Source organism: Dermacentor albipictus, chromosome 1, assembly GCF_038994185.2.
Source record: "Dermacentor albipictus isolate Rhodes 1998 colony chromosome 1, USDA_Dalb.pri_finalv2, whole genome shotgun sequence".
Classification (NCBI taxonomy): Eukaryota; Metazoa; Arthropoda; class Arachnida; order Ixodida; family Ixodidae; genus Dermacentor; species Dermacentor albipictus.
Window position 1 is genome coordinate 230,353,262 of NC_091821.1, and position 14,140 is coordinate 230,367,401.

Genomic DNA, 14,140 nt, shown 5'->3' on the forward strand with positions numbered 1-14,140 from the left:
CTTTTTCATTTTGCTTCAGTTTGGCGGCTTTCAAAACTACAGCTTAGAACTGGCCTGGGTGGAAGCAGACACAAAATCTGAGTAAGTTCCGGCACTGTGAAATCAAGAGTGTGTCAGGTTGTTGGAACAGCTTTGGGGGTAACTGCAAAATTGTTTTTTGTTCATTTGCTTTCTTTTATTATAAAGCCAAATTTTGTGTCATGTAAGGGCTATGCAATGTATTTTAATTTACATGATGTAGGCTGGCTTTATACAAAAATGAATATGAGAACCCCTTTTCTTCTATTTTATACATTTTTTAACCGAACAACTCTAAAGTGCTTGTTCTTTATTTATAATTAAAATATGTTTAACAATGGTGCAATACTGTAAGCAACAAATCATAAGTACAGCACTGTCAGATTATGCACATGCTTCATGAAAGATAGGGTTGCATATGAGAGGTGTTTCTAAAATAGTTTTGACAACAGTGTGCTAGTTTCACTCTTGCTGGACATCACATGTTATTTGTTTATTTTTTTAAATTGTGAGCCTACACATTGGAATAGAGCATGCTGTATATGTGAAGCTCAATGTTGAGATCTTTGGATCCAGGGCTGTTTCTGTTTTCTATTTGCATGAGTGACAATAAGGTCTTAATTCTATCTACTCTTTTTATCAGGACTGTTTTTGCAATCACTACACCTGAAGAAACACTTGCCTTCAGTTGCCCTGCACCTTCTGAAAAGGCAAGTTTTCAGAGTTCTGAATTTTTTGTCTAGAGTGTAAACTAATTAGCAGTCCTTTAGATTTCTCACATTAATTAGCACAAGTGATGATAATATCCTTTAGTTGTATTGCATGTGATGTTATTTCTTCAAACATTCAAAATCTATCTCTACGTAACATAACGCACTTTATGCAAATTTGTCAACTTTTCTTCGTTCTGTGTTTCTTAGCTAGCATGTTCAACTGCTCTTGAGTTTAGCTCGTCCTTGTGGAACTTGTGTACTTTTGATAACTATAAATTGTTCTCTATAACTCCTTTCAATATTTAAATCGTAGCATGCTCTTGTGCTTTTAAGGGTATCACATGCCTGCCTACTTGAGTAGGCAAGCACCCGCTTACCCTTAGTAATGTTCCCCACTTCTAATATTAATATTATTCCAATAGAATTACATTCCAGAACAAAAGGAGGTATGTTACTGAGTTCAAGTATTCACTAATTCTGAGCACGATTCTTTAATTCTCCAGTCTCTGATTTCTAAACCCGCCACAGTAACTAGTGGCTATGATGTTGTGCTGCTGAGCTTGAGGTCGTGGGTTCAATCCCGGCCGGGGCAGCTGCATTTCCATTGGGGCAGAATGCAAAAACACTCATGTACGTTTAGGTGCATGTTAAAAAAACCCACGTGGTCAAAATTACTCCACTACGGCGTGCCTTATAATCATATCATGGTTTTGTCATGTAAAACCTCGGGTTTTTTTTTTTTTTCATTTGTAAATTCACATTAATACAGCATCTTTGTTTTGAAGTGTGGTGCATCACAGTACGGACCTCATATTTGTGCTGCAATAGCTTAGCCACTATTTAGTGGGACATGAACACTTTTGCAGACGGAATGGGTCTGCTGCCTAAACCAAGCAATTCGAAACTTGCTGAATAGTGACAGACAAGATAACCCTGTTCAGAGCTTGAAGAGTGGCCACGTGGACAAGAGACTCACTCCTCCTATGATCCGCCATGCTAGCTATGTCTTCACCAAGTTGCCTGCCTACAAGGATGCCACTTACAAGGGTTCCTGGCTCAAGGGACAGTTGCATGGGTCGTGAGTGTCCTTTTTGTGTAGAAGTATCCAATCAAACCACTTTATTTTTATGCTTTTATAACACCATCTGTATGTTGTGTGAAGGTACGTAACTAAAGAGCTAGATCTTGTGGCCATGCACATCTCTCGCTTTTGTGTTGTTTACCATGTGGTGAAGAAAACATACGAACCACTCTGACTTGTCTCTACCTTATGTGACAAGCTTATTTATTTATTTATTTATTTATTTATTAGTTAGTGAGTTTGTTATTTAGTTAGTTTCACATACAGCAACCCTGCTAGGGCTATTGCAGGAGTGAGACCACCACATATGTGCAGACAAAAAATGAGTCAATGACAATCAACAAACATTTGCAAGGAGAGCATTCTAACGTTCTATTGTTGAAAAAAAAAAACTATGGTAGTTCATGTTGGTTCTAGATTGAATCATTAAATGGTTTAGGCTGTGAGAGCTGAGAGTACATGATTATCGATGGAAGCTTATTGGTTGATATTAATTTAAGATTGAAAAACGAGCTCTTGGTTGAAGTTTCTTTCCATGATTTGCCATTTTAGTCCAATGTAAGAACTTGGAGGAGCATTATTTGGTATGAATTCATGGAAGTACGGCATTACCTTGAGCCCTTTATGTACACAAGCATATGAGACCTTGGAAGTTGTTCATATCTATGTAGTACTTGTGAATTCCAAATGAAACCTCCTTTCTTCTTTTCCATAATGTGACCATCATTGAAAAAAAGCATTATATTGACAAATTAGCTGCCGAGGCTCATCTAATAGACACAGGAGGCACATTTTGCTGATTGCAAAATGTTTGAAGTCTTCTATGCATGCTAAAAACTTCAGGTAGCTTTTACAATTATCTCTTTCTTTTTTTTTTTTTTGACAAAACATTAAGCATTATCTATGCACAAATTTTTAGTCTCTGAAATAAGTGCAGGCATAAGTTTGTAGCGGTTGCAGACTTTAGATATAAAGACATACTGGTTTGCTATACTCGACTCGTTCTTAGTGCTTGCTAGTGGTGCTACTTGTATTACAGTGTGTGACCATAACCCCAAACTTAACATTTTGTGGAGTCCCAAGAATAAAGCAAGCTGCATTGATTTTGAGGAGGCATCTTTCGTTATTGTTAAAATGCTTTCCTAGCAAATATAGCTGTGAAACAAATTACTGCCAGTTAATTAAATTACTGTTATTCTCTCGGTATCCATTGTAGGCGTGTGCTCATAACCGAAGTCTAAGGTCTAAACTTTTCAATATCTTTGCTATTTGCATTTCATTGTTGTGCATGGTCATGAATAAAAATGAGCTGCTTTCCTCAGTTAAAAGGGGCCTTGGTGAGCACCAAAATGAACGCAGAAACTTCTGTGGACTTTAGAAGCCCAATTATGTGAAAATATTGTGAAATGCATCAGATCACAGTGATGTCATTGGGGACATGGTTTTGGTGTGAAATCAAATAAAAGCAGTTTGGCTTTTAGTTTCTCTGCTAAAAGTATATTTCGTCCACTGAAGAAATGCAGAGTTCTGCAAGAACAGTATCTTGTTAAAACTTCTTGATTTAATTTCCTTGTGTTAGGATTGTAATGTTAAGGCTTCTTTTTTCTATATTCTTTTTAATGCTTGGAGTGGCTGTGTAGTTTCATTACAATCACTGTAGAACACCTTTGGTAAGTTTTTTATGGGACCATGAAAAATAAGGGCGAGTGATGAGGATATGATTTTAAGCAAGACGCAAGGATTCTTTGCTACTTAAGCTGGTATAACACGAGGTCAATATAATCAGTTGAAAACACAACAGCTGGGCATGCATCAAGACAGTTACGGCACACATGGCTTTATTATAGTCCTCAATCATAATACAGTTAAACTTCGATATAACAAACTTCAACATAACAAAATTCTCCATAAAACACAGTATTTAACTTTTGATAACCTGTTGTCCAGAGAACACCATGAATTTAGAACCTCAATGTAACGAAATGTGTTTGTATGCCATTTAAATATAATGAAATTTCACTGCCGCCCCGAAGGAATGTCGGGACAATAAATGGAAACTTCCGCGGATGCAGATGGCCAAATGCCCGAATCACAAGCGGCTGCTTGCAAATGCACCTCTCAAATCGCGCACCACTGCGCGACAAAAGTGACCACCTAAATGGAGCCGCATCATGTTCCGTATCAAGCCCAACTACGATAAGATCCTATCGCGCCTCGCCCACTGGACAAGTGCCACTGGACAGATGCAAGTGAAAGTGTGCGAGGGTGAGACAAGAAAGATGGTGGCTTCACAAGCGACACCTTCCCGCTCGAGCAAAGGGAAAGAGGGAGGAGAGGGAGCTTACGGTAACGTGATCAAGCACGGGCGAGGGGGCAGAGGGGAAGCTTAGTTGGGCGTGCATCTCTTTCTGGCGCGTGTCTCAGCAGAAGTTGCGCGTGGCCGTAAGCACGGCTGAGCGCATACACAGCTGCGCACCCTGCTTTAGAAGTGATCTGCCACGTGTGCGAAGAGTGGCCATGCCTACACCGCGTAGCACCATGTAAGCTGTCTTCCTGCGCGTTTAGTATTGGAGGTTGCATAATCTCGAGTTTTGGTGACCTCTTGGAGCGAGAGGCAGACAAGCATTCCCTCCCCACTGCCGGCGCTTTCCCTGATAGCGTCGTCCCAGTGCGGGCGACGCTATCAGCTGCGGGGGCAGAGTGCGTGCGAAAGCATGGCTGGCTTCACTTGATTCATATCGCCGATGTGAAGATATCGTCGACATATGTGGCATGAAACCGTATCATTCGTCGCCGACTCTCAAATTTATGAAAATGAATTGTTTTCTCATTCAATTTTTTTTTTATTATTGCCTGATAATTCGGAAAATTCTGCAGCCCCTTTTCATGTAAGAAAAATCAATCAGTGACTACTTATTTGCATAAACGGTCTCATTTCAATACAACAAAATTTCAATATAGCGAAGGAAGTTGCCGATTTTACGGACTTAGTTACGTCGAGGTTTAACTTACAAAAGGATTAGTGGCTTTTTTGTTAATACATGATTTATTTTTTGTTGGCCCTCAAGGTTGGTTGATTGTTCTTGTGTAGCATATATAGATCGTGTTGGATTGACCTCTTGTTGTATTGTATTAGGTAAGTAAGGCTCCCACTTTCCTTATCCAGTATGTTATGTGGGCTTGACTTTTAGCGGAAAACTGACATGGCCTGATGGTCGCAAGTACACGGGCCGGTTCAAGAATAACTTGCAGCATGGTGAAGGTGAATACATTGTTCCTGGAAATGGAGGGGACACAGTATTTCGGGGCACCTGGAAGAATGGAAAGCTTCATGGGCTTGGGAGTGCCAGGTTCGTCTGTTTATTGTTTTTTGGTGTGCCTTGAGTGCTTCAGCTGTAGTGCTCTGTTATGAAAGACCTTCGTGCCACCTTTCATTTTCTATCACTTGTATGGAAACCATAAGGACTACTTTGTACAAATTATTGTATTGTATTGGAAATAAAGCTTTAAGTTATTTTGATAGAGTTGTCATTATATAATATGTTGTAATTGTTCCTTGTAGACATGTTTAGTAGCCAGAATCATTTGTTTTTCATAATTATTTAAATAAGTTAATATATATGAGATTCATTAGCTCAAATAACTACAGTGGGAACCAACAGGCACAGGAGCCATGGAAAACAGAAGAATCAGAGTGCTTAATGTTTTACATGAGGGAATAATTTTACACCTTCATGCATAATCATAATAAAGAAGGAAAGAGGGAAGAAAGTGCAAGAAGTGTGCCACTGTGAACCATTTTTTTAGATTACTTTGGTTGCGAAGCAAGTCTGTAGTGAATTTTTTTCAGGTACCCCAACGGCAACCTCTATGAGGGATTCTTTAAAGATGGTTTGAGAGATGGTCATGGCATCCTCAAGGAAGGCAGGTTTCTGTCTTCTTCAAGCATATACATTGGCCAGTGGCTGCAGAACAAGCGCCATGGCTATGGAGTACTTGACAATGAAAAGGAAGGTATGTATGTGTCCCTTTAAAGGGTCATTATATGATTAGGATATTTTTCAAGAGCACTGTGTGTAGACCACTTAGTCGTAATCATGGCGAAAGACTGCATTTTTGTCACATTCAGCAGGTGCAAATGCAAACAGGAACTTTTGCTTACTCTCTCGCTGTGCTGCCAACATTGTAAATTACCATTTGTGGTATTGGCTTTGATGCTGTCACATCGGGGTTATTAGCACTGGAACCATTGATTGAAAGAAACTCCGCAGAAGCTAAGAATGCTGTTCCAGATACAAGGTGGGAGAAAAAAAATAAAAAAATAAAGCAGCTGAAAGTTTGAAGTTGCCATGCAGTGAAAAGAACAAATGTGGCCCCTTTGCACCACAAAGCCACTTAGTACAACAACATTGTCTGCACTTAGTACGAGAAATTGTCTGCATGGTAATTTGAGATTTTCCCCATGATGAGTCCTTTCGAAATAGCTTATAGTTCCTTGAAAGGTAGTATTACAGAATTGTAACATAGTTGGCAGCATAACAGTGGATAGCATAATAATATATTAGTTGCAAGAAAAGCAAATGATAACGAAAAGAAAAAAAGAAGAAAAACCAAACAAACTATGCTCTAATCTATATAGTGTAACAGATATAACAACGGGAGTGACTAAATTTATACAATTGTTAAAAGCAAAAAGCAAAATAAAAAGAACGAACAAAAAGGGTGAAAGAATGTGGCGCAATGTGAACACTGCAAAAAAAAAAGAATGGGTGATACTTATCAGCTAGCTGACTATGAAAACACAGATATTTATTAGGAAAAATTATCAGAGGTTAGAAAATCTTTTAGCGAAGCTTTGAAACGCTGAAATGTAGGTAGTATCTTAAGCAAAGCAGGCAAACGATTCCAAAGTGTAATGGTAGCGAATGTAGATGTTTTTTTACCATAGTTAGTACGAACTGATGGTAACAGAAAATTATAATTAGAAGCGAACCTAGTAGGGTTTGTATTTCTAAGGGAGCTGCTTTGAATATATTGAAAGGTCAGCTGGGAATCAAGCAATTTATAAAACATTATTGCTAAATTGTAGTTGAATAATCTTTTTATACATAAAATTTTGTACTGCTCAAGCAGGCCGATAGCATTAGAGCGCGGTGAACTGTGGGTGATGCGGATTGCTCGATTTTGTATATGCTGAACTGAAGACAAATGACATAGATATGTATTACCCGAAACGACTAATCTGTAGTTAATGTGTGAATGAATGAACGCAAAGTAGAGTGAAAGCAAAGCAGAAGGAGAAAAATAGTGTCGTGCCTTGATTAGTGCATGGATACCAAAAGCGCACTTCAGCTTCACGTGATTGATGTGCAGGTGAAACATCAGATGGCTGTCTAGGATAACCCCTAGAAATGAAATGGAGTCGCTAATGGTAATAGAATGATTGCCTAAGGTTAACGAAGGAGGAATAATTAGGGATTTTTGGTGCGAATGAAATACTAAAAATTTCGTTTTAGATGGATTAATGACTAGATTGTTGTCATTACACCAATTCATTAGGTGGTCAAGAGTTTTATTTAGTTTGATTACTAGAGAAGAGATACACTTATCAGCTATAGATATAGTTGTATCGTCAGCATATAGAATGTAATGACTTAAGTCAGTGACGTCTGGCATATCATTAATATAAAGAGAAGAAAGCAATGGCCCCAGTATTGAGCCTTGTGGTACCCCTTGGTTAAGTTTTTTAGAACTGGAAAAAGTTTCACACGCATAAACCATAAATTCCCTATCAGACAAATAACTTTTTAAGAAGGCCAGGGCAGGGCCAGTTATTCCATATGCTTCCAGTTTACGAAATAAAATCATGTGATTAATAGTATCAAATGCCTTAGTAAGGTCTCAGAAAACTGAACCAACGAATTCATTATTGTCAAGACTATTCTTAATAAAATCAGTTAAGCAAAGTAGAGCTGAGTTGGTGGAGCTTCCAGACCGAAAACCGAACTGGCAGGATTTAATTATATGGAATGTTTCCAAATACTTGCTTAATCTCACCAAAAATAATTTTTCAATTATTTTACTTAGGGAAGAAAGAATCGAGATAGGACGGTAATTTGAAATTAATTCTTATATTACCTTTTTTAAAAACTGGGATAACCTTTGCACGCTTTAGCAATGGCGGAAATACACCAGATTTAAAGATCAGGTTAATTACTACGGTCAGGGGTTCACATATGGCATCAGCGACTAGCTTTAGGTGGCGCACTGCAATACCATCTAATCCTGGACTTGTGTTACGAAGATTATGTATTATAATAGAAAGCACTTCATGCGGCGCGACAGGATGAAGAAAAAATGAATGGCTCAGGCGTTCTATTTTAGGCTGAAAAGTTGTTAGTATGTTTCCCTCGGGCAATGCGAAATGATCAGAAAAAGCGTTTGCTATCTGAGAAGGCTGACAAAAAGTAAGATGGTCGCGTACAATTTTAAAGATAAACTTAGGCGACTCATTGTTGAAAAAGTCATTCAGCAACTGCCATTGTTTTTTAGGGTTGTTTTTATTGTGCAAGAATGCTGTTTCATAGTAAAGCCTTTTGCCTTCTCTGAGAGTCTTGTTAAGAACGTTGCAGTATATTTTGTACCGATTTCTCAGAGAACAGTTAAATGGTTGTCTTTTAGTCTTCTTATACAAATTATCTTTTTTGCGCAAACTCTTCAGCAGACCATCAGACATCCAAGGATTATTGGGGCGTTTAAATCTATTTTTACAGCGCACAGTTCGAGAGCAAGTTCTGATAGCTTTAGTGAATAAATTGCAGAAGAAATTAAGAGCTTCTATAGGGTCTTCAATAAAATTCATATCTGACCAGTCAGTGGAGCTAATGGTAGAAATTAATTTATCTGTGTCGAGTACTGTAGGGAAGTAAGAGGTGGCAATGTTGGCCAAACGTGTTTCGAAGATTGCAAAAACCGGAAAGTGATCAGTGAGGTCAGTGTTGACAACGCCCGCCGAAATGGGTACGTCTAGGTTTGTTAAAACGTGATCAATTAGTGAATGAGAACCCTCCCCAACGCATCTTGTAGGTGATGTAATGAGGGATTCAAGGCCGTAGCCAATGAAGCAGTCAGTGTAGGCTGTATACAAGCTAGAATTAACATCCAGCAAGTTGATGTTTATATCTTCCAGAATAATTACACTCTTATTTTCTGATAGTAGTTTGTTAAGTGCGTTATAAAGGGCATAGATGAAATCCGAAACGTTAGAACCTGGTGACCTATAAACACAACCGAGAACAAACCTTTTACTGCTACATGCCTTGAAGGGCTTGTTAGTTTCCACCCATACCGTTTCGCAGCAATCGACGTGAAAGTTTAAATCATTTCGGCGAGAGTAACTGATGCGCGGAGAAACAAAGATGGCAGCCCCACCATGCCTACTGTTTGAACGGTGACAGTATTCAGGACTATAAGAATGAAACCCATACATGTTACTATGATCACTAGAAAGCCACGTTTTGGAAACACAAATAAAAGAGAAATCATGATCAAGCGAAGATAGAAAATTATTTATCCCCTCGTGATTCTTTCGTAGACTGCGTGCGTTAAAATGAATCAGTGAAGGATTAGTGTGACAAAGTAAAGAACGAAGTTCACGAGAATACGTAAGGAACATAGCGATGAAAAAGTGACCAGGCACGTGTAATCAGCAAAATAGGCACTCTTACGTGAATATGCGCAGATCCGACTTGGCTGAAATATGGAACACCCTGCTATCACTAGCTTTCCGAGCTTTGATCTGGCTGTTTTCAGTCCAGAGGTACTGCCACTTTTTTGCCTCTTTCAGGGCAAGTGCTTTGGCAAACAGCATTTTATTACTGATTGTCAAATGGTCGTTCACGTAAACAGCCGTGTCGTTTGTGCCAGAAAACCCAAGGTGGCTCACACGAAGCCAAGCCTTGCGGGCTCTCTTTGCAAATTCATTTTTCTTGTCTCTTGAAACAAAGCGAGCAATTAAATGTTGATCGGATGATTTGGACGGAACATGATGAACTGTCTCAATGTCAGTTTCAGATACAGGACACTTGATGACGTCGCCCACACGCTTCAGAATGGCTCGGCAGTCCTCCCCCTTTGTGGGAGGAATTCCTTTAACTTCAGTGTTGTTGAGCCTAGAATATTGCTCCAAATCAGCCACCCGTTTCACAAGCATTTCATTTTGGGCCAATAAGGACTTGTTCGAAGTATCAATTCATCCTGCTTGGCTCTGAACTCATCAAACAATTTGCTCATGTAGTCAATGCTTTCGCGAAGCGAGGCATTTTCAGACAGACCAAAGTCGTTCAATTTCAGTTTGATCTTAGAGCCCATCTCTAACATAAGGGATTCCATCCTATTGTTGAAATGTTGTTCCAGTTGTTCAATTTTTTTGGCAAGCTCTTGACACGTAGGCATGACGTACCAAACGTGTGGGCAAGCAAAAAAAATATTCAAGAAAATAAAAGTGACAAGAAAATGGCAGCAGTTGTGACTAAAAAAGTTGAAGCAGCTAAAACAAAGATGCAAACAACCAACCTGAAAGTACAAGCGCAGAGTTTAGGTATTGCACTATTGCCGCAACTGCCACTGCCAACTGATCTGAGACGCTGCTGAAGCTTCTTTATATGCCCTTGGAGGTAGATCGCAGCTGTAGTCCACGCAGCCACAGCTGTCACCGTCGATGAACTTGCAGCACGTGCTCAGTCCAACAAGCTCGCCTGCCGCGTCCAGAAATCAGCATTGGAAAAGTTGATAAATCCAGAGCGAAGGCGGCACAGTCGATGGTACGGTTCCTGAAAGTACAAGCGCAGAGTTTAGGCGTTGCACTATTGCCGCAACTGCCACTGCCCGACAGTACCTGACACATGTGCATGCTTGTGCATACTGCCTTTTCTTTGCATTGGTTGCGGCGTCTGTTCGAAACTTTATCATAATTGCGTTTCTTTGCTGTGTCTGTGTATGAAAACGTTGCTTTTTAGTGGTCTTGAAGAAATTTGTATGCACTTTTCGTGGCACAAAACAGCGTGTGGATGGCGAAATTGTCTCTCCATACCTTTTACAGAAAGAGCTTGCATTTGATTAGTGAATCTCAAAAAATATTCGATTACATCTTGGGGTTTTGCATGCCAAACCACAATCTAATTATGAGGCATGAAATAGTGGATTAAAGGTAAACATTCAGAAGATATCTGCCTGGTTGGGGACAATTTAATTAAAGGGAAATTTAGTTTTGGCCACCTGGGGTTCATCAACATGCACCCAAATCTAAGTACACGTGCGTTTTTGTATTTCCCCTCCATCGAAATGTGGCCGCCGCGGCTTGGATCAAACTCGCAACCTCGAGCTCAATAGCGCATTGCAACTTGAAAATGATCTTAGTTCCAAGAAGCTAAGAAAACATCCTGCCTTTAGATGACTAGCAAATGTCCTTGAATGAGCACACTTAAAAAAGAAAGTGATGATGAGGACCCTATATAAAATGGTTTCGGTGGTTATCCCCAACATGATGCTGGCTGGAGGCTGTACCACTGTACAAGAGCTTCAGAAATTAAAAAAAAAATCTTAAATAGATCACCACATGCGTGTTCACACAAGTGCTCCTTCTCTGTGGTATTCAAAACGTAAAAAATAGTTCATGACTGCAATGGGTTCATAATATATAGAGGGGGGGGGGGGTGCTGTAAGAAAAATTCTTGACTGAAGTAGGAATTACATCAGCATACTTCCCATTAGAATGCATGTAGCACTGCATTCATTGTGTGGTATATGACATGCAAAGACTGACCATTTGCACTGTATATCTCTGTTATGCCATCGCCAGCTTGTTTCTGTGCAAACTAAGTTTGGATTCCAGGGTAACAAAGTTTATATTTTTAGTCTTCTAATTGTGTTATGCGTATGGATGTGCAAGTATTCAAAATTTCAATTGAAGATTTGATGCTTTTAATTATCAAAATATTAAATTCAGGGATTTTATATTTGGTTTGTCTGATGAATATTCTGTTGTAGTCATATTAGAGTATGTCATGGATGTGACAGCCATCTTCTGACTGCTACAGCTGCCCACTGTTAAACAAAACTTGTAAGATGTACTTCACTTTTTATGATATCTCCATTACATGTGGAAGATTTTTACCTGCTGCTGGAGAAATTGTTGCTGAACATAGGGAGCGGTAATTGAACAAAAATGTGCTGCAATTTTTGTGCAGGATAACTTGCACTGACCTAATCAAGGCTGCTTCATTTTAAGGATGCCTATTTATTACCATGGATTTATGGGAAGTTTTGTTTTGTTGATCGAGCTCAAATTGTTTATGCTACTAAGTTGATTTGGTATGTGGTGTTGGTGGTTGCAATGTGGGCTATTATTTTCAGTATTACATTAGTGTGCAATCAGTCTAACGTTTTACAGTGCTGTTTATATATAATAACTTTGAGTGTACAGTCACTATAACTCTATATTTGGTCTAAGCTTATACACTTTAAGCTTATACACTTTTATTATATGGTGTGTAGTAGACAAAGCCTATCACTACGAATGGTAACAGAAGTGTGGACAAGTGTTATGTATGTGTGAGATGTTCTTTTGAGTGAACTTGCAAGTAGCATTATGGACATTGAAGAGCACATAGGATTTCAACCTCTTTCTTCCTGCACCTTTATTCTCCTCTATTTTTTAAGTAGAGTACTAGACAAAAAAATGTTCAATATGACATTTGAATCTTCATTTCTTTTCCTAAATATATTAATATTTAATTCAATAGGAAAATCTTGGGTGTTCACAGATGGTCATTTATAAACTGTATAGCGTTAGGGTGCTATAACATGAAGGCTCTTACGTGTGTGTGTGTCTGCCTCCCCAAAGACCTGCAGAGACTAAGTATGCATTGTGGGGAGTGTGAGGGAGGAAGGGACAATGCTGTTGTGAACACAGAGCAGTTGTGTACAAAATGTTGTTGGGGAGTAAGTAAGAGGCACCAGTTAAATGCATAATGTTTTACCAAGCGTTGTTTCAAACCACTGCTTTGCAAAAGGTCCTTTATCATTATGCTATACTGAGATGACTTTCTGCAGGTGAAAAATACATGGGCATGTGGCAGGATGATTGTCGCCATGGCAACGGAATCATGGTTACCCTCGATGACATCTATTATGAGGGCAACTTTGTGAACAACAATCTCAGTGTAAGTCCCCTCTGTCTGTAGCATGTGTGTGTAAGAGGGGGGGGGGGGGGGGGCATGCATGCTTGCATGAAAACTGCATCAGGAATGATTTTTTCAATTCCTGGTGCAGTTTTCTACTAATAGATCAATTTATATCTGACAAGGTGGGGATTTGTTGGCATGGAGATGAAGTGTACCATGTGTCTCACATGCTTTTGAATGTGCTGCCCTTTTCACATAGGCCCCTTCTTGCCTTAGGCTATTATACCATTGTTTAGGACCTTGTGCCTTCGTTGTCTAAACATCCTACTTGGAAGCTAGGGTTCGGCAATTCAAATCTGGCTCCTGCAACAGTAATCCTTACACCAGCCCTTTGTAGTGTACAGAATTCTCATTTATTCTTTTAGTTCACTCCGTAGGCTAGACTCATCAAGTGATATGAATAACCACAATTGCATTTAAAACTGTGCATATATATGTGTACAATTTACATGTACATGTAGACAGAGGCAAAGAGTGAAATTTTGGTGTTAAGAATGTTACACTTCTAACCAGATTCTTTGCATTCGTTTGTCAGGTTTATTCTGATATTTACATGTTTTAGTAATGAGATAACTTGTTTGTTTTCAGCAAAAATTCTCTTAACTGGCACTTACAGAACATTTCTGAATCACATTTTAGCAGTTATTTAAAAAATAATTATGTAGTTCAACTTCTCTAGTTATAATTCTGTGCACATAACTATACAAATGATGCTCACAAAAGCACCCACTTCCTCCATGAAGTGTAACTACTACAAGGCCACAGTGTGAACTGAAAATCTCGGAAGATTTACAGCATATTACAAGTTTGCTAATGTTAAAAAACGTTGAAAGCGTATACTTGTGAAAGGGAATGCAGCTGTTGTTAAGTGATGTAAGCAATGCTTGATATATCTTTTTTGTCACAAAATTATTAATTCACAACTGTTGTGGCATTGGACAGTGAAGTCTGTTATAATCAATCAATCAATCTTTTTTGTTTCTTACATATATATAACGTCTTTATACAGGCAGGACCCCAGAACCCTTTCAAGGGTTGTAGCAGGGGTCCATTAGTTAACATACGGGGCTATCAATGCCACGTGT

At 39.0% G+C, this 14,140-nt stretch overlaps 1 protein-coding gene and 1 long non-coding RNA gene across 3 annotated transcripts in view; one reads left to right on the forward strand and one right to left on the reverse strand.

The window, feature by feature from the left end:
- The window catches only part of Als2 (Amyotrophic lateral sclerosis 2), a 100,480-nt gene that overhangs the window by 56,022 nt on the left and 30,318 nt on the right, over positions 1-14,140 (forward strand). For both annotated transcript variants that reach the window (XM_070531025.1, XM_070531026.1), the window contains 6 exons: positions 20-81; positions 662-728; positions 1,598-1,809; positions 5,004-5,162; positions 5,663-5,826; positions 12,925-13,034. In XM_070531025.1, coding sequence (XP_070387126.1) covers positions 20-81; positions 662-728; positions 1,598-1,809; positions 5,004-5,162; positions 5,663-5,826; positions 12,925-13,034 — 774 coding nt within the window. The remainder of the gene's footprint in view (positions 1-19; positions 82-661; positions 729-1,597; positions 1,810-5,003; positions 5,163-5,662; positions 5,827-12,924; positions 13,035-14,140) is intronic.
- Positions 1-14,140, reverse strand: part of LOC139054279 (uncharacterized) — a 49,082-nt gene that overhangs the window by 527 nt on the left and 34,415 nt on the right. Inside the window, exon 2 of the long non-coding RNA XR_011511100.1 lies at positions 10,387-10,643. This is a non-coding gene — a long non-coding RNA (uncharacterized lncRNA). The remainder of the gene's footprint in view (positions 1-10,386; positions 10,644-14,140) is intronic.